Here is a 19,308-nt window from a genome sequence, read left to right as displayed (position 1 = left end):
TTGCGAGGGACTAGACCCAAGTTCAAATCCCACCTTGGCAAGTTGACTTTTAAAAGAAAATGGAAATAAAGACCTGATTGTCAATAAGAGTGAGCATTAAATTGTCAAATGGTTGTCAAATGTTTCTTGCGGTCCTGGGCCGAGCAGTTGCCGTACCAGGCTGTGATGCAGCCAGATAGGATGCTTTCTATGGTGCATCTGTAAAAGTTGGTCCACATTAACTCTTACCAACTTTTACAGATGCACCATAGAAAGCATCCTATCAGGCTGCATCACAGCCTGGTATGGCAACTGCTCGGCCCAGGACCGCAAGAAACTACAGAGAGCCGTGAACACCGCCCAGTCCATCACACAAATCTGCCACCCATGCATTGACTCTGCCTACACCTCCCGCTGCCTGGGGAAAGCGGGCAGCATAATCAAAGACCCCTCACACCCGGCTTACTCACTCTTCCAACTTCTTCCATCGGGCAGGAGATACAAAGTTCTGAGAACACGCACGAGCAGACTCAAAAACAGCTTCTTCCCCGCTGTCACCAGACTCCTAAACGACCCTCTTATGGACTGACCTCATTAACACCACACCCTGTATGCTTCACCCGATGCCGGTGTCTATGTAGTTACATTGTGTTGCCCTATTATGTATTTTCTTTTTATTTTATTTTCATGTATTTAATGATCTGTTGAGCTGCTCGCAGAAAAATACTTTTCACTGTACCTCAGTACACGTGACAATGCACAAAATCCAAATGCAACTGGGTCATTAATGCCTTGACCAGGGGTGGAAAATTAATGACCTTATCTGCACTGGGTCCAAGGGAGATGGATGAACACTTGAAAGGCCAAAAAAGATTATTGGGTCTGGTAGAAAGGAAAGGATAAGGAAGTGAGAGAATCGTTGGAAGCACTAAAGAGCTGGCCCAATGGTCCCCGCGTGCTACATCATTCGATGATTGAGTGGAACGGGACTGGAGTCACGTACAGTACAACTGGGACTAAGAGCCCTCTAGCGCGGCCTTGCAAGAAAGTAGCTGATATTAAGCCGGTACGGAGCAGACCGGGGGTGGGGGGGGGGGGGGGGGGGGGGACACGACCTCCCCCATTGCCTCAGGGCCAACTACGGCCTCCCGTCCCCCCAGCAAAGTCCATGGCCCCAGCAGAAAAAGGGAAACAGAGTTTGACGGCTGTAGCGAGGCCATAATGCCGTCAGCCACAACGCACCAATCTGAACAAGCAGTGCGCGTGGACAGATTATCACCCACTCGTGCTGCGCACGCAACTTTGCTGGTGAGCAGGGAGGTTTGTGCCTGTGAGGGGATCAAAACTGGGAACCATAAAATATGAGATAATCAGAAATAAATCCGAGGGGGAATTCAGGAGGAACTTCACTACCCAGAGAGTGGAGCTCACCGCCACACCGCCACATGGGGTAATTGGTGATTGTCTAGCTTCCATTATCAAGGGAGAGGGGTTACAACGATGTACCGATCGATGAAGCAGAAGGACCAGCACAGACCAGTCGGGCAGAAAGGCCTAGTCTGGAAATATTTGGCAGTGATGCAATACTAGAGCATCCTGGGCGTGAAACAGAGGCATCTTTTATGTTGTTATAGGAACAGGATAATCCACAGCATTTAGCGAGCAGGTAACTAACATCTAAACATTGAGAAATAAAATCCAGATCACACAGAAAGGTCATGCATACACACATGTACGCACAGGAATACCGACAGCAGGTTTCACGTACAATCCAAGAGTTTCAGAAGGGACTTTAAACCCCGGCATGGATGTAAAAGGTCCTTTGGAGCTGTGGCGAGGAGCATTTCTCCCAAGGCAGTCAGTCCTGACAAACATGTAACCTTCAACTTACACCGCAAAAATATATGATTCGGTCATCACCACATGACCTTTCATGGGAGCTTGCTGTGCACCACTGGCTGTCGCACTTTCTGCAACGGTGACTACACTGCAGCTAATTAAGCCGTCCTGAAGTTGTGAAAGGCGCTATAGAAATGCAAGTTCTTCCCTTCGAAGAAAGGCCAATTGGGAAAGCCATCAAGAGCAATGGATCCCCATCACAGCAGAGGTCAGTTTGGTTTGGTTGGGTGCGGCTTGGGAAGGCAAGATGATTTTGGAAGTGTTTAGGGCAGCACGGTGGCGCAGTGGGTTAGCCCTGCTGCCTCACGGCGCCGAGGTCCCAGGTTTGATCCCGGCTCTGGGTCACTGTCCGTGTGGAGTTTGCACGTTCTCCCCGTGTTTGTTTGGGTTTTGCCCCCACAACCCAAAAGATGTGCAGGGTAGGTGGACTGGCCACGCTAAATTGCCCCTTAATTGGAAAAAAATAATTACGTGCTCCAAACTTACTAGAAAAAAAACAAACATGAACTTTATAGGCCACCCGCCCCGGAGATCTGCTCACTAACTCAATACCATCGTGATTGATCTTCAACCTCAATCCATTCTGCTCCCCACTCCCCAAATCCCACAATTCTATCAGTGTGCAAAAAAAAAAACTATTACATTTAGCCTTGAACATACTCAACAAACCTCCTCAACTCTCTCTGGTAGAAAATTCCAAAGATACACCTCAGCCTGAGGCAAAAAACTTTCTCATCTCATCTTTCTTGTATGTAAAGAAACTTAAGAGTTCCCAATTATTTTTTTTCCCCCAATTAAGGGGCACTTTAGCATGGGCAATCCACCTATCCTGCACATCCTTTTGGGTTGTGGGGGTGAGACCCACGCAGACACAGGGAGAATGTGCAAACTCCACACGGGCAGTGACCCGGAGCCGGGATCGAACCTGGGTCCTCGGCGCCGTGAGGCAGCGGTGCTAACCACACCTCATCTTAATATTCCCTGCTTGCCCAGAGCCGGTGTGTCTATGTTCTAGGCTCCCAGGCAAAGGGACACAACCGTCATGTCTACCATGTCAAGCCCCTTTAGAATCCTGCAGGTGTCAAAGAACAAAGAGCACAGGAACAGGCCCTTCGGCCCACCAAGCCTGTACCAGTCATGATACCACCGTGGCCAAAACCTTCAGCACTTCCTTGTGCCGTATCCCTCTATACCCATCCTATCCTGGTGTTTGTCAAGATGCCTTTTGAACGTCGTTAATATATCTGCTTCCACAACCTCCCCTGGCAACGCGTTCCAGGCACTCACCACCCTCCGTGTAAAAAAAACCTGCCTCGCACATCTCCTCTAAACTTTGCCCCATGGACCTTAACCTATCCCCCTGGTGACTGACCCCCTCCACCCTGGGAAACAATAGCTGCTCATTCACTCTATCCATGGTCCTCAAAATCTTGTAGACCTCTATCAGGTCACCCCTCAACCTCCACCATTCTAATGAAAACTGTCCAAGTCTATTCAGCCTCTCCGCATAGCTAACATCCTCCAGACCAGGCAACATCCCGGTAAACCTCCTCTGCGCAATATTCCAAGTGCGACCGTACCAAGGTTCTGTACAACTGGAGCATGACTTGCCAGTTTTTATACTTGATGCCCGGGCCAATGAAGGTAAGCATTCCGTATGCTTTCTTGACTACCTTGTCCACTTGTGTTGCCACTTTCAAAGATCTGTAGACCTGCACACCCAGATCTCTGACTTTCTATATTCCTAAGAGTTTTGCCATTTACGGTATATATTTCCTTTAGGTCAGCCTTCTAAATGCCAGAGGATAGAGGCCCATTCCACTCAATATCCCATCACAGGGCAACCCCGCCACTCCAGGGAGGAATCGAGTGAACCTTTGCTACCTTTCCTTAGACATGGACGAACAAAACTTGACAGCGTACTCCAAGTGTGCTCTCAAAGCCCAATACAACAGGACTTCCTTATAATGCTGCAAGGAGGGATCCCTGAGGGTAAGGTGGAGTCATCTAACCAAGTGGTTAGCACTGCTGCCTCAGAGCAGGAGGGTCCCAGGCTCAATACCAGCCTTAGGTGACTGCCTGTGTGGAGTTTGCAAGTTCTCCCGGGTGTCCTCCGGGTGCTTCGATTTCCAATCATAGTGCAAAGATGTGCAGGTTAGGTGGATTAGTCATGCTAAAATCGCCCATTAGTGTTTAAAGATGTGCAGGTAAGGTGGGGTTACAGATAAAGGTGGGGGAAGTGGGCCTGAGTGGGGTGCTGGTTCAGAGGGTCGGTGCAGACTTGATGGGCCAAATGGCCTCCTTCTGCACTGTAGAGATTCGATGGAATTCTATGGAATAAGTTATACTTTTTTTTTTAAATAAATTTAGAGTACCCAATTAAATTTTTTTCCAATTAAGAGGCAATTTAGCGTGGCCAATCCAACTAACCTGCACATCTTTGGGTTGTGGAGGTGGTGAAGCCCACGCAGACACGGGGAGAATGTGCAAATTCCACACAGACAGTGACCCGGCACGATAGCATTGTGGATAGCACAATTGCTTCACAGCTCCAGGGTCCCAGGTTCGATTCCCGGCTTGGGTCACTGTCTGTGCGGAGTCTGCACATCCTCCCCGTGTGTGCGTGGGTTTCCTCCGGGTGCTCCGGTTTCCTCCCACAGTCCAAAGATGTGCAGGTTAGGTGGGTTGGCCATGCTAAATTGCCCTTAAGTGTCCAAAATTGCCCTTAGTGTTGGGTGGGGTTACTGGGTTATGGGGATAGGGTGGAGGTGTGGACCTTGGGTAGGGTGCTCTTTCCGGGAGCCGGTGCAGACTCGATGGGCCGAATGGCCTCCTTCTGCACTGTAAATTCTATCAATTTCTATGACCCAGGGCCGGGATTCGAACCCGGGTCCTCAGCGCCGTAGTCCCAGTGCCAACCACTGTGCCACATGCCGCCCTGGAATAAGTTATACTTGACTCATGTACTTGGATGTTGACGCTGGGCATTACATAGTTAAGAACATTCCCGCCATTCAACACCCCTCCAATGAAGAACTGAAATGCAAAAACAGAAGAAAAAAAAAGCCACGAGCTGCCTGAATGATCCCGGTCGGATAACTTTTCCAGAGGGCCCCCCCGTACAAGCACGCAAGTCATTCTTCAATGGCTCATTATGGCAGCACTTGTCAGGGAATGGCCAGCATGTGTTAAACGGATAAACCTCAAAAAGTTTCATTATGAGGTACAGAGCCAATGTGGTCACGTCAGGTTCTCGAGATTGAAGAACTTGGTTTCTAACTGCAACTGAGAGACACCCGGAAGTCATGAGTGATGGCAAACTATGATGTGTGCCCGCTCACCATAGAGTGGGTTGCACATATTCAGTTGGTTTGACTGACTGGCATTGCTGAGGAGTAGACCCACTTTTCCATCTAGAGTGGGCAACAGAATTGTAATCATTAATCTGAAGCTTTTTTCACTCACTTACAAGCACGGAGAGTGTAGCTCCAACAACACTGAAGAAGCTCAACCCCATGCAGTAACTCACCAAGGTTCCTCAGGCCGCACCTTCCAAACCCACGACCTCTACTATCTAGAAGGACGAGGGCAGACGATACCGGTGAACCCCACCACCTGGAGGTTCCCCTCCAAGTCACTCACCATCCTGACTTGTAAATATGTCGGCCATTCCTTCACTGTCGCTGGGTCGAAACCCTGGAATTCTCCCTCCCCCCCCCCCCCCCCCCCCGCCCCCAACAAAACTGTGCGTATACCTTTTTTTAAATCATGTTTATTGTCACAAGTCGGCGTACATTAACACCGCAATGAAGTTACAGTGAAAATCCCCTCGTCGCCACATTCCGGCACCTGTTCGGGTACACAGAGGGAGAATTCAGAATGTCCAAATTACCTAACAGGCACGTCATTCGGGATTTGTGGGAAGAAACCTGAACACCTACACCACCTGGACTGCAGCGGGTTCAAGAAGGCAGCTCACCACCACCTTCTCACGGGGCAATTAGGGATGGGCAGTAAATACCGACCTCGCCAGCGAAGCCCACGTCCCATAAATTAATTTTTAAAAATGTATTCCCCCCACATCCACCAAATGCAGAAAATAATGCCAGTCCCGACAGATCTAGGAAATGCAAAGTGTGGATTGGGTACAGAAGGGAACAGATTCAGGGATGAGGGATTACAGCTATGAGCACATACTAGAGAAATGTTCTCCTCAAGAGCAGAGAAAGTTAAGGGGAGATTTGACCGAGGTATTCAAAACCAATGAGAGAAATCAATGGGAGAATCTAGAACTAGAGGGTCGCTCTTTAAAAATAAACGGCCGTCCATTTCAGAGGGAGACGGGAAGGCATTTCTTTCCCCCTCTAGCAAGTCTCTGGGACTCCCGTCCGCAAAAAGGCGGTGGAAGCAGAGTCCCTGAACGCTTTCAAGGCCAAGCCAAATGGATTCTTGATCAACAAGGGGGTGAAAGGTTGTTAGGAATAGGCGGGAGGCTAGAACCAGATCAGCCATGATCTCATTGAATGGCGGAGGAGGCTCGAAGGGGCCGAGTGGCCTGTCCCTAACTCGCACGTTTGAGCTGCGTCCTCAGCGGGAACGGGAAAATCAAACCCACCCGATTGCCGTTATTCTGTACCGCACACCAGCCGGTCAACCCATCCCGGATTAGCCGAGAAATAAAGAGAAACTAGTTCCCAATGACTGAAGGGTTGATGACCAGAGGGCACAAAAATCAAAGACAACAATTTGGTACAATTAGTGGTTAGGATTTGGAACGCACTTCCTGAGAGCAGCAAGGATCCAGATGCAATACAAACCTTTGGATAAATATTTAGAGATAAAGATTGCAGACCGTCGGGAAGAGGGATGGAACGGAAGAGGGATGGGATTAATTGACTTGCTTTGGAGCTTGTTGGGTCAAATGGTCTCTTTCTGTTCCAGAACATTCTACGTTATTTCCAAATGTTACATTTTAATTCACATCTTATGTGCCTTTTCAATTATTTCTTTTTCAGCTACGCCGCAGATTTCAATGAATGGACACTGCTCTTCCCTCGTCCTTTGTCCCCAGGTTCAGTAGCATTAATGATGCTCCCCACTTTCCCGTTCTGAGCCACGACAACTGCACAAAACAAAAAGGGGTGGAGCTGTTTGGTGTGGGGCACAGACAGACACCCCCACCTTCCGACTGAGGTGGGGCCGGGTCTCCAAGCCAAAGCCTACAAGTCAAAGATCATGCATGCTGGTCTAGCCCAGGGGGCACAGCGGTTAGCACTGCTGCCTCACAGCACCAGGGACCTGGGTTCAATTTCGGCCTTGGGTGACTGTGCGGAGTTTGCACGTTCTCCCAGAGTCTGCGTGGGTTTCCTCCGGGTGCTCCGGTTTCCCCTCTCAGTCCAAAGATGTGCAGGTCTGGGGGATTGGTCATGATAAAATTGTCCCTTAGTGCCCTCCGGTTCGGTGGGGTTACCTGGGGGCCGGGCAGCAGAGTGGCCTAGATTAGGGTGCTCTTTCGGAGGGGAATAGGAGCCTCTCCCATCACTCTTTATAGGTCCCGACTACAACATGGTGTCAACAGCACAGGTTTCGATTGCTGTTCTGGTTGGGGTGGATTCTAGACCCTTCTCCTCACCCCACCAGTGGTGGAGATCATGGCGCTGCAGGTCCAACCTCCCTTTTGGTCAGAGAACCAAAGGAGGAAACCAGCTCCCGATGGCCTGGACCCCCCCACCTCTGTCCCCTTCCATCCCATTAACTTGTGGAAGCGTATTGCCCCCCCTTCCCCCATCAGAGAGAGCCCGAGGGAGAGAGAAACTACACAAGAGAGGAAAAGCAAGAGATAAAAGGAAAACTGAGCATTCCCACACCCAGCGAATAGAAGCTCGGTGTGGGAATCTCCCAGTCATTAGAGATTCGCGAGAAGAGTGGAGTAGAGAGAAACACACTCCTGTCTGTCTCCACCTTCAAATTGTTAACACGTGAAGAGAGATTAGTGTGCAGCTCAGGAGCTTTGGACACAGCAGTGTTTCAAGCCTCCAGACTGGTTGTAAGAATTCATTTTCGGAGGCACCTTGTCACAGCGGCAGTAAGAGGAATAAACAAGTCGGTCAAAAGGCTCAGTAACTCATCACAGTCAGTCAGCCTACTGGGACAGTACCGCCGACTTAATGTACACCCATCAACACAAAAAAGGAGCCATTTTCAAAATGCAGGAGATTTACGAGTATAGAGCTCTGCCTTTAACAGCCGCAGTGTTAAAGGCTGATGGAACAGGTGGGCTTGAATGGGCCACAGAGACTTGGGATGGTGCCAAGGGAACCACGGTTTCTACCAGTGGCAGGGCAGGTTTTATTCTCCAGATGGGTATTCCCTGACCCCATGGACAGCGACAGCAAGGGCACGTGCAGTGGAAGCAAGTGGGTCAACTGCGATGCCTTCCGTGGTCGAACAGTCAGTTCAGGGATCAAGCATACGGCATGCTTGCCTTCATTGGCCGGGGCATTGAGTATAAGAATTGGCAAGTCATGTTGCAGCTGTATAGAACCTTAGTTAGGCCACACTTGGAGTATAGTGTTCAATTCTGGTCGCCACACTACCAGAAGGATGTGGAGGCTTTAGAGAGGGTGCAGAAGAGATTTACCAGACTGTTGCCTGGTATGGAGGGCATAAGCTATGAGGAGCGATTGAATAAACTCGGTTTGTTCTCACTGGAACGAAGGAGGTTGAGGGGCGACCTGATAGAGGTATACAAAATTATGAGGGGCATAGACAGAGTGGATAGTCAGAGGCTTTTCCCCAGGGTAGAGGGGTCAATTACTAGGGGGCATAGGTTTAAGGTGAGAGGGGCAAGGTTTAGAGTAGATGTACGAGGCAAGTTTTTTACGCAGAGGGTAGTGGGTGCCTGGAACTCACTACCGGAGGAGGTAGTGGAAGCAGGGATGATAGGGACATTTAAGGGGCATCTTGACAAATATATGAATAGGATGGGAATAGAAGGATACGGACCCAGGAAGTGTAGAAGATTGTAGTTTAGTCGGGCAGTATGGTCGGCACGGGCTTGGAGGGCCGAAGGGCCTGTTCCTGTGCTGTACATTTCTTTGTTCTTTGTTCTTTTTGTTCAGCTCACCCACAAATTATTCCCTTTAGGTGGAGCTGCATCCCCAGTCGGGGGCACAATCCTCAGCAGAGATGGGGCCTGGGGGGGGGGGGGGGGGGTGGATTCTCCGGAACGTCACGGGGTACAGTCCTGAATTCCTGCACGAGTGTCTGTATGACCCCCCTCCTCTCCCCGAGTTACGTCCCAAACACCTCACAGCCAACGGAGCATTTTTCTTTGAAAGTGCAGTCACTGTTCTAATGTAAGGAAACATGGCCACTAATCTGCAGTGGGGTGGGGACGTTAACAAAGTATTTAATCAAGGATCCTAGGCATAAAAGAGTACAGAGGTCAGGGATGCACAATAATGGATGCGTCAAGTAAAAGCAAATTACTGTGAATGCTGGAATCTGAAACAAAAAACAGAAAATGCTGGTCGGACAACATCAGCAGAGAGAGAGAGAACGAACGTAGTTAACGCTGGGGTCTGGGTGACTCTTTGTCAAAGATACGCAAGAGACTGGCTGGAGGAATGTCCAGTTCTGGGCTCCCCACTCCAAGGAAGGATATGGTGACTTTGCCGAGGGTGCAAAAGGGTTCCGAACGAGGGATGACTGTCCCAAAGACCATAAGACTATAAAGGAGCAGAATTAGGCCACTCGGCCCATCGAGTCTGCTCCGCCACTCAATCATGGCTGATATTTTTCTCATCCCCATTCTCCTGCCTTCTCCCCATAACCCCTGATCCCCTTATTAATCAAGAACCTATCTATCTCTGTCTTAAAGACACTCAGTGATTTGGCCTCCACAGCCTTCTGCGGCAAAGAGTTCCACAGATTCACCACCCTCTGGCTGAAGAAATTCCTCCTCATCTCTGTTTTGAAGGATCGCCCCTTTAGTCTGAGATGGTGTCCTCTGGTTCTAATTTCTCCTACAAGTGGAAACATCCTCTCCACGTCCACTCTATCCAGGCCACGCAGTATACGGTAAGTTTCAATAAGATCCCTCCTCATCCTTCTAAACTCCAACGAGTACAGACCCAGAGTCCTCAACCATTCCTCATACGACAAGTTCTTCATTTCAGGGATCATTCTTGTGAACCTCCTCTGGACCCTTTCCAAGGCAGCACATCCTTCCTTAGATACGGGGCCCAAAACTGCTCACAATACGCCAAATGGGGTCTGACCAGAGCCTTACACAGCCTCAGAAGTACATCCCTGCTCTTGTATTCTAGCCCTCTCGACATAAATGCTAACATTGCATTTGCCTTCCTAACTGCCGACTGAACCTGCACATTAACCTTAATCCCACAAGAGAGTGGGGAAGCTGGGGCCGTCCTCTGAGCATAGAAGGCTAAGAGGGGATTGGATGGAGGTGCTCAAAATCATGAAGGCATTCGACAAGAGTGAATTTTTTTTTTTTTAAATTTAAAAGCGAGAGAGTTTCCAACGGCTGAAGGATCAAAAAGAGGAGGGCACCAGGAGGCAAAGATTGCTGGGATAGGGCAGCGGAGTGGTCTTGGCTAGGGTGTTCTTAGGAGGGTCGGTGCAGACGCGATGGGGCTGAATGACCTCTTCCCGTACTGTAGGCATTCTATGACAACCGGAGAAAAAAATCTTATTTCCATGCAATGAGCGATTAGCATTTGGAACTTCCTGATAGTGTGCAATGGGTGCAAATTCAATTAGGAATTGGGCAAACAATTACAGGGTTATGGGGAGGGGGTGCGGGACAGACAGGTAACAACACAGACTCAATGGGCAGCGTGGCCTCCCATGCGGAGCTATTCTATAATTCTATGAGGATTGAGAGATTAACAACTTTTTTCTTATAAAAGGGGAAAGTAAAGCAGGAATGGGTCCCGATTAGACGTGGTGGGTTTGGATGGAACAGGATAATCACACATGGGCACTGGGAGGAGGGAGTTCAATGAGATGACTGGCCATTTACTTCGCATTCTTGAGGGCAGCACGGTAGCATTGTGGATAGCACAATTGCTTCACAGCTCCAGGGTCCCAGGTTCGATTCCGGCTTGGGTCACTGTCTGTGCGGAGTCTGCACGTCCTCCCCGTGTCTGCGTGGGTTTCCCCCGGGTGCTCCGGTTTCCTCCCACAGTCCAAAGATGTGCGGGTTAGGTGAATTGGCCAATGATAGATTGCCCTTAATGTCCAAATTGCCCTGAAAGTGTTGGGTGGGGTTACTGGGTTATAGGAATAGGATGGAGGTGTTGACCTTGGGGAAGGTGCTCTTTCCAAGAGCCGGTGCAGACTCGATGGGCCGAATGGCTTCCTTCTGCACTGTAAATTCTATGATATTCAGGGTTGGACAGCACCGCCCCCCCCCCCCCCCCCCCCCAAAAAGGATGTGGGCAATTCCCCTATCCCGAACTGCTCCCAGAAGAAGGCTTTTCATCTTACAACCACACAGTAGGTTTGATGCAACTTGGGTGACCTGCTTGGCCGATTCAGACGGCCGTTTGGGAGTCAACTAACTTGGGCGTGGGGCTGGAGTCACAAAAGGCCGGACGGAGGAAAGACAATTCGTTTTCCTCGTTTCGCTTCCCTAAAAAACAAAAGAGGACAGGACTTGTTCCTCTTTAAACCAGCTTCACAGCCGCTTTTGATAATCAATTTTCAATTTTTCCTTAAACGAGATTCAAATTCTCAAACTGCGGGTCTGCAATTTTATCCGTGTTTAGTCAAAGTGGCCGAATTTCAAGTGCATGAAAGTGAGGTGCTGCATCCTAGCGGATCGGAGTCTGAAAGGCCTTCGGAGTAGCCGTCGAGCAGCTTTCGACAGTTATTACTGTGTGGGGCGAGATTCTCCGGCCTCCCCTCGATGGGTTTCTCGGCAGTGGGATCCCCTGATCTCGCCGCTGTCAGTGGGGTTTCCTATTGGATCCACTGCACCAGGAAACCTGCCAACGGGGTGACGCGAACATCCCTCCAGCGGAGTTACTAACAGCAAGAGGCTCGGGTCAAGAAAGTCAAACAACGGTCCATAGCGAGCTGCCAGGTCGACGAGGCCTTCAGCGAGTGTTTGGCCTGGGCTGAGCTTTGAGTCATCAAGACTCCCACTCACACACACACCCCCGCCCCCCCCCACGCGTTCCACTTCCAGAAGGGGACAGTCATGCACACGGTTGCCAGGCCAACCAAGGACAAGGCCAGCCATGGGTCAATGGGCGGCATTCCCCACTCCGGAGTCAGAAAGCTGTGGCTTCAAGTCCCACTCCTGGACTGGAGCACAAAATCCAGGCTGACTGCGTTCGGAAGGACATGCAGCCTTTCAGGGATCCACCTCCTGCAGGGGTGGGAAGGGTGGAAGATGCCACAGCTACTATATTTTTCCCTCCCAATTAAGGGGCAATTTAACGTGGCCAATCAACCTACCCTGCGTGTCTTTGGCTTGTGGGGGTGAGACCCACGCAGACACGGGGAGAATGTGCAAACTCCACACGGACAGTTGCCCAGGGCCGGGAGCGAACCCGGGTCCTCGGCACCGTGAGACGGCAGTGCTAACCACTGCGCCACCCTGCCACCTCACAGCTACTATTTCAAGTGTTAGTCCTGTGGCCTGGCCAATAACGTTTCCCTTAAATCAACAATTAAAAATAGATCATTAAATAGGCAGGAGTATTATGGGGTTTGTGTGGGCGAATAAGACCCCGAGGGTAAGGAGGGGGTTCCTGGAACGCAGTAGGGACCGAGGAGGGTTGGCGCTGCCAAACCTAGGGAGCTACTACTGGGCAGCAAATGTGGCGATGATCCGCAAGTGGGTTATGGAGGGAGAGGGGGCGGCATGGAAGAGGATGGAGATGGCGTCCTGTAAAGGAACAAGCCTGGGGGCGTTGATGACGGCACCGCTGCCGCTCTCGCCGACAAAGTGTACCACGAGCCCGGTGGTGGCCGCAACACTAAGGATCTGGGGCCAGTGGAGACGGCACCGGGGTGCAATGGGAGCCTCGGTGTGCTCCCCGATCAGGGGTAACCACTGGTTTGTCCCGGGGAAGATGGACGGGGGGTTTCCAGGGCTGGCATCGGGCGGGGATTAGAAGAATGGGGGACCTGTTCATTGACGGGACATTTGCGAGCCTAGGGGCACTGGAGGGGAAGTTTGAGTTACCCCCGGGAAATGCATTTAGATATATGCAGGTGAGGGCTTTTGTGAGGCGACAGGTCAGGGAATTCCCGTTGCTCCCGGCACAAGAAATTCAAGACAGGGTGATCTCGGGTGTATGGGTCGGGGAGGGCAAGGTTTCGGCAAGACACCAAGAGATGAAAGAAGAGGGGGAAGCGCTAGCAAAAGAGTTGAAGGGTAAATGGGAGGAGGAGCTGGGGGAGGAGATAGAGGAAGGTTTGTGGGCTGATGCCCTGGGTAGGGTTAATTCCTCCTCCTCGTGTGCCAGGCTCAGCCTGATACAATTTAAGGTGGTTCACAGAGCGCACTTGACGGGAGCGAGGTTGAGTAGGTTCTTTGGGGTAGAAGACAGATGTGGAAGGTGTTCAGGGAGTCCGACGAACCATGTCCATATGTTTTGGTCATGTCCGGCACTGGCGGGGTTCTGGAGAGGAGTGGCGGGAGCAATATCTCAGGTGGTGAAAGTCCGGGTCAAGCCAAGCTGGGGGCTAGCAATATTTGGAGTAGTGGACGAGCCGGGAGTGCAAGAGGCGAAAGAGGCCGGCATTCTGGCCTTTGCGTCCCTAGTAGCCCGGCGAGGAATCTTGCTAATGTGGAAGGAGGCGAAGCCCCCTAGCCTGGAGGTCTGGATAAACGACATGGCTGGGTTCATAAAGCTGGAGAGGATTAAGTTTCCCTTGAGAGTGTCTGCGCAGGGGTTCTACAGGCGGTGGCAACCGTTCCTAGACTATCTCGCGGAGCGTTAGAGGAAGGTCGGTCAGCAGCAACCCGGGGGGGGGGTTTGCCATGTATACATCTTGCTCAGTGCGATTTAGTGTTATTTTGTTACCCGGGGGGGGGGGGGGGGGGGGGCTATTGTTTATAAGGGGAAAAAATTGTATTGGTAAAAAAAACTTTAATAAATATATATATTTTTTTAAAATAGATCATTAACACACTGCTGTCTGTGGGAGCTTACTGTGTTGGGTTTCCATCATTATAACAAACTTTAGGACTTCCTGGGATCATAGAATCCCTACACTGGAGAAGGAAGCCATTTGGCCCATCGTATCTGCACCGACCCTCCGCAAAAGTACCCGACCCAGATACAAATTCCGCCCTATCCCTGTAATCTTTTAGACACTAAGTGGCAATTTAGCATGGCCAATCCACCTAACTTATACCTCTTTCAGACTGTGGGAGGAAACCGGAACACCCGGAGGAAACCCACGCAGACACGGAAAGTGCAAACTCCACACACAGTCACCCAAGACCAGAACGCAGCTTGGATTAAATGGCCCATTTCAATGCGCAGTTGAGAGTCAACCAGACCGGGTAATGACGGCAGATTTCCTTCCCTAAAGGACATTAGTGAGCCAGATGTGCATTTACCACAATGGCCACTCATCGAGAAACCTAGAGGGTGCAAATCGTCAGCCTCCCCTTCAAACAGATTTTCCACCTCGTGTGCTGGGCTTCCTCACAAAATTGACCCTTGTGAATCTTTAACCATTTGGACCTTGCACTAGCCGACAGCAACAACACTGTGTCTCTATGTGAAGTTAAAACATCCCCACGGGGCTTCACATGGGTTATTCTTTTTTTTTTCTTCATTAATTTAAAGTACCCAGTTCATTTTTTCCAATTAAGGGGCAATTTAGCGCGGCCAATCCACCTACCCTGCACATCTTTGAGTCGTGGGGGCGAAACCCACGCAAACACGGGGAGAATGTGCAAACTCCACACGGACAGTGGCCCAGCGCCGGGATTCGAACCCAGGTCCTCAGCGCCGTGAGGCAGCAGTGCTAACCACTGTGCCACCGTGCTGCCCTAACGTGGGTTATTCTCAAACAACATTCGATGGCGAGCCACAGAAGAAGATATTAGGGAGACAGGTGACCAAATGCCTGGCCAAGGAGTGAAAGGTAGAGAGGTTTAGAAAAAGAATTCCAGAGCTTAGGATCCAGGCAACAGAAGACAGGTTCATCAATGATGGAGCGGTGGAAATTGGGGATGCAGGGGAGGCCAGAGGTGGTGTGCAGAGATTCGAGGGTTGTTGGGCTGGAGGAAGTTGTAGAAAAAAGGGAGAAACTAGGAGCGGGAGTCGGCAATCCAGCCCCTCGATCCCGCTCCACCGCTCAATGTGATCACGGCTGGTCCCCCCTCAGACTCAACTCCACTTTCCCACCCGTTCCCCAGATTAAAAATATGTCCATCCCCTTCTCAAATCTGCCCAACGGCTCCACAGATTCACGGCTCTTTGAAAGAAGTAATTTCCCCTCGTCACCGTTTGAAATCCGCTACACCTTATCCTGAGACTTTGGCCTCTCGATCTAGATCGCCCCGCAAGAGGAGTGCAGAGACGGGAGCATCTGAAAACTGGGACCAAAGCTTAACAATGAATCACAGAACCTACAGTGCAGGAGGCGGCTTTTCGGCCCATCAAGTCTGCACCAGCCCCTGAAAGAGCACCCTAACCTACGCCCACACCTCCACCCCAACAACCTAACCCAGCAACTCGACCCAACGTTTGGGGCAATTTAGCGTGACCAATCCGCCTAACCCGTACATCTTTGAACTTGTGAAACCGGAGCACCCGGAGGAAACCCACGCCGACATGGGGAGAACGTGCAGACTCCGCACAGACACTGACCCAAGCCAGGAATCGAACCTGGGTCCCTGGAGCTGTGAAGCAACAGTGCTAACCACTGTGCTACCATGTTTCTGGGTCAGGAGGTCCGTACGCACGGGGCTGGACTTGGTGCGTTCCCGCAGGAGGGCTGTAGAGTTACCACAAACCTTATTCTGTATAAGTCGCAATGCTGTGAACATTAGGGTGCGTGATGGGGGACTGGGGGGGGGGGGGGGGGGGCAAGAAACAGGCCCAAATCCAGCTATCACATTCTAAAGAGATGAACAGATCACCTCAACAATGTCCGACCTGCAGCAAACAGTCTTCCACGTCAAGAACCGCAGCAAAAACACGAAGGGCAGAGCTTATAATTGCACCGTTGGGTGGATTCAGCTTTTGAGTGAGGCATGACCATTTCACAACCAACTATTACACTAGACTGTGACAAGACGTTGCCTCTGCTGCTCTCGCCTCCCGGCTAGGTGTTGAGAACCTTTGCTTACTCACTGCCAGAGCAAACCTTCCCCACCCAAAGCCCAACACATGAACCCAGCCTCCTGGAAGCCTGCCACAATTTGAAGCGACAACAGGCCCAGATCCTGCATGGGTCAAGGGTCACAGGCAGAGTGACCTAACCGTGTGTGTGTGTATAGAATCGGCATTCAAAAATATAGATTTATATTTAAAAAGAAATACAGGAAATATACAGCCATTCTGAAAGTGAGCCCAGGACTGATCTGGTGTTTTAGGGTGGCGACCATTCCTCTGAATAGTTTTTTTTTAAAAAAGTTTTGCAAGAGATTTTCTGCAACGTGACTGAGGTAATTGCAGTTTCACAAGCATGAAAAATAAAGAGAATCCTGCATAGACGGAGTCTCCACCCAAAATATTAAACCTGCCTGTTCTCGCTCAGCTGCTCTTCAACATCCTGTGTTTTTTTTTTGAGGTTGTGCTAGATCACCCAGCATGTCCTGTTGTTTCAGTCTCACCTTATTGGTAACACAACACTTTGCCTACTGGTTAAAAACACGGCCAACCCCAGCCCGCTGGCCCAGAATCGATTAGCAGCAGCTCATCGGTCAAAATCAACTTGCGTTTATATAGCGCCTTTGTCACCGGGAAAGAACATCTCCAAGGTGCTTTGCAGACTTTCAAACAAATGTTAAATGGGGCAGCACGGTAGCATTGTGGATAGCATAATTGCTTCACAGCTCCAGGGTCCCAGGTTCGATTCCAGCTTGGGTCACTGCCTGTGCGGAGTCTGCACATCCTCCCCGTGTGTGCGTGGGTTTCCTCCGGGTGCTCCGCATTCCTCCCACAGTCCAAAGATGTGCAGGTCAGGTGGATTGGCCATGATAAATTGCCCTTAGTGTCCAAAATTGCCCTTAGTGTTGGGTGGGGTTTCTTCGGTTATGGAGATAGGGTGGAGGTGTTGACCTTGGGTAGGGTGCTCTTTCCAAGAGCCGGTGCAGACTCGATGGGCTGAATGGCCTTTTCTGCACTGTAAATTCTATGATCTATGATTAACGCCAAGCCTCAAAACAAATTATTAGAATTTACAATGCAGGATGCCATCTCGGCCCATCGAGTCTGCAACAGCCCATGGAAAGAGCATCCTATCTAACCCCATATTTCCACTCCATCCCTGTAACCCAGTAACCCCACCTAATCTTTTTTTTTTTGGACACTTTAGCATGTCCAATCCACCTAACCTGTACATCTTTGGACTGTGGGAGGAAACCGGAGCACCCGGAAGAAACCCACGCAGACACAAGGAGAACGTGCAGACTCCGCACAGACAGTGACCCAAGCCGGGAATCGAACCTGGGACCCAGGCGCTATGAAGCCATAGTGCTAACCACTGGGCTACCGTGCTGCTCATATTGGACCGAGCGAGCGAGGACGAGACCGAGCGCACGAGGCCGAGAGCGAGCTGCAGGTGACTGCGGATCGAGAAAGAGAGGGAGAGATTCGGGGTGTGCGACGGAGGGAGCGAGGGAGAGAGATTAAGGAGTAAGACAAAGAGAGAGGCAGAGAGATTATGGGGAGGAGACTGAGGGAGTGATTATGAGGCAAAAGAGATGGAGAGAGGAGAGAGATTGAGAAAGATAATGGAAAGAGAGTCTGAGAGGGAGGGAGAGATTAAGGGGTGAGATCTTGAGAGAAAGCAGAGCGCGAGAGGCATATCCAAAATTCAGGCGCCAAATGGCCGAGCAATTAAAACCAAGGGATGCACAAAGGACCAGAATGGGAGGAACACAGGGGTTTTGGTTATATGGTGACAGAAATATCTTTCCATCGGTGGATTCTGCAACTCCGGGAGTACAAATGCCAACTGGACCAGTTGGTTGGCAGTGCCCCCTCCAGAACATCAAGTGTCGCTCTGACATTGTTCATTCAATCAGCCATGCAATTCACCCCCCAAAAGAAAGTTTGCAAATAAACTGTAATCAAAGATGGGAAGGAGAAATCCCCAACATTAATCCCACCCCACATACATACACACACACACACACACACACACACAATTTGGGGGGGGGGGGGGGTGAAAATAACATTTCAATCCACCCAAATCTCACACATCCCAAAGCAGCCTTGCCCCCCCCCCAAAAAAAATAAAGTTATTGTTGCCACTCGCAACCCTGAATTTAAAAAATAAAATCTGAGAGAGGATGAGGGGGGCGGGGGGGACATGAAACCTCTAAAATCTCAACTCTGTCCACAAGAGGAGCTGACAGACCCCCAGAGGAGGGAGGGGAGAGGGGGAGGGAGAAAGAGAAACTTTAAATCCCCCTCCCCAGGTTTAAAAATGATCTCTGAGAGTCAGCACTAAATCTGTGTGTGTGGTGAATTTTAAACTCGGTGTTAATGAAAGACGGGGGGGGGGGGGGGGCTGCTTCCTCCCATCCCGAACGTCGCCACAAATCAAACTTTCCTCCAAACTTTTTTTTTTTGCCACAAACCTTTTTGTCTTAAAACTTTTTGTGAAAAGTTGAGGAAAAAGTTGTGTGGAAAGTTGAGGAAAAAGTTGTGTGGAAAGTTGAGGAAAAAGTTTTGTGGAAACTTCCCCCTCTCCCCCCCCTCCCTTCACCACCCGCCCTTCTGCCCCCCTCCCTGTTACCTGGATGAACTGGATGGTGAGGGCACTCTTGCCCACCCCGCCGCCCCCCACCACCACCAGTTTGAACTTCTCCTGCGAGCCGCCGTCTTTGCTGCTCATCGTCCCGGCCAAGTGCTGCTGCTGGAACCGGGGCCGCTGCTTCCTCTGGGGCTGGGCTCAGCCTCGAACTCCAGGCAGCCTCCCCAGCCTTAATCTATGTTAATCTGTCTATGCATATTCATCACCTCCCCCTCCCGTCACTTCCCTTATTTGGTGAGTTTCTCAATAGGAAGACTGGGAGCCTTCCTCTGGGTCCTAAAGACTCCAATTCAACTATTATTATTTGTCTCTGTCTCTCTCCCCTGGGCAGGGGTTAGCTTGTGGTGCAGTGGTTAGCAATGGGACTGCGGTGCTGAGGACCTGGGTTTGAATCCTGGCCCTGGGCCATTGTCCGTGTGGAGTTTGCATATTCTTGCCATTACT

General features: G+C 50.5%; 1 protein-coding gene across 1 annotated transcript in view; it reads right to left on the bottom strand.

The window, feature by feature from the left end:
- Positions 1-19,038, bottom strand: part of LOC140404046 (ras-related protein R-Ras2-like) — a 38,593-nt gene extending 19,555 nt beyond the window's left edge. The window contains exon 1 of the mRNA XM_072492400.1: positions 18,847-19,038. Within this exon, the coding sequence (XP_072348501.1) occupies positions 18,847-18,945 (99 nt within the window). The 5' untranslated portion in view covers positions 18,946-19,038. The remainder of the gene's footprint in view (positions 1-18,846) is intronic.
- Positions 19,039-19,308: the final 270 nt, after the last annotated feature.

The sequence above is a fragment of the Scyliorhinus torazame genome, chromosome 29, assembly GCF_047496885.1.
Source record: "Scyliorhinus torazame isolate Kashiwa2021f chromosome 29, sScyTor2.1, whole genome shotgun sequence".
Classification (NCBI taxonomy): Eukaryota; Metazoa; Chordata; class Chondrichthyes; order Carcharhiniformes; family Scyliorhinidae; genus Scyliorhinus; species Scyliorhinus torazame.
The sequence above is the reverse complement of the archived record's forward strand: the minus strand, read 5'-3'. Positions and strand labels throughout refer to the sequence as shown.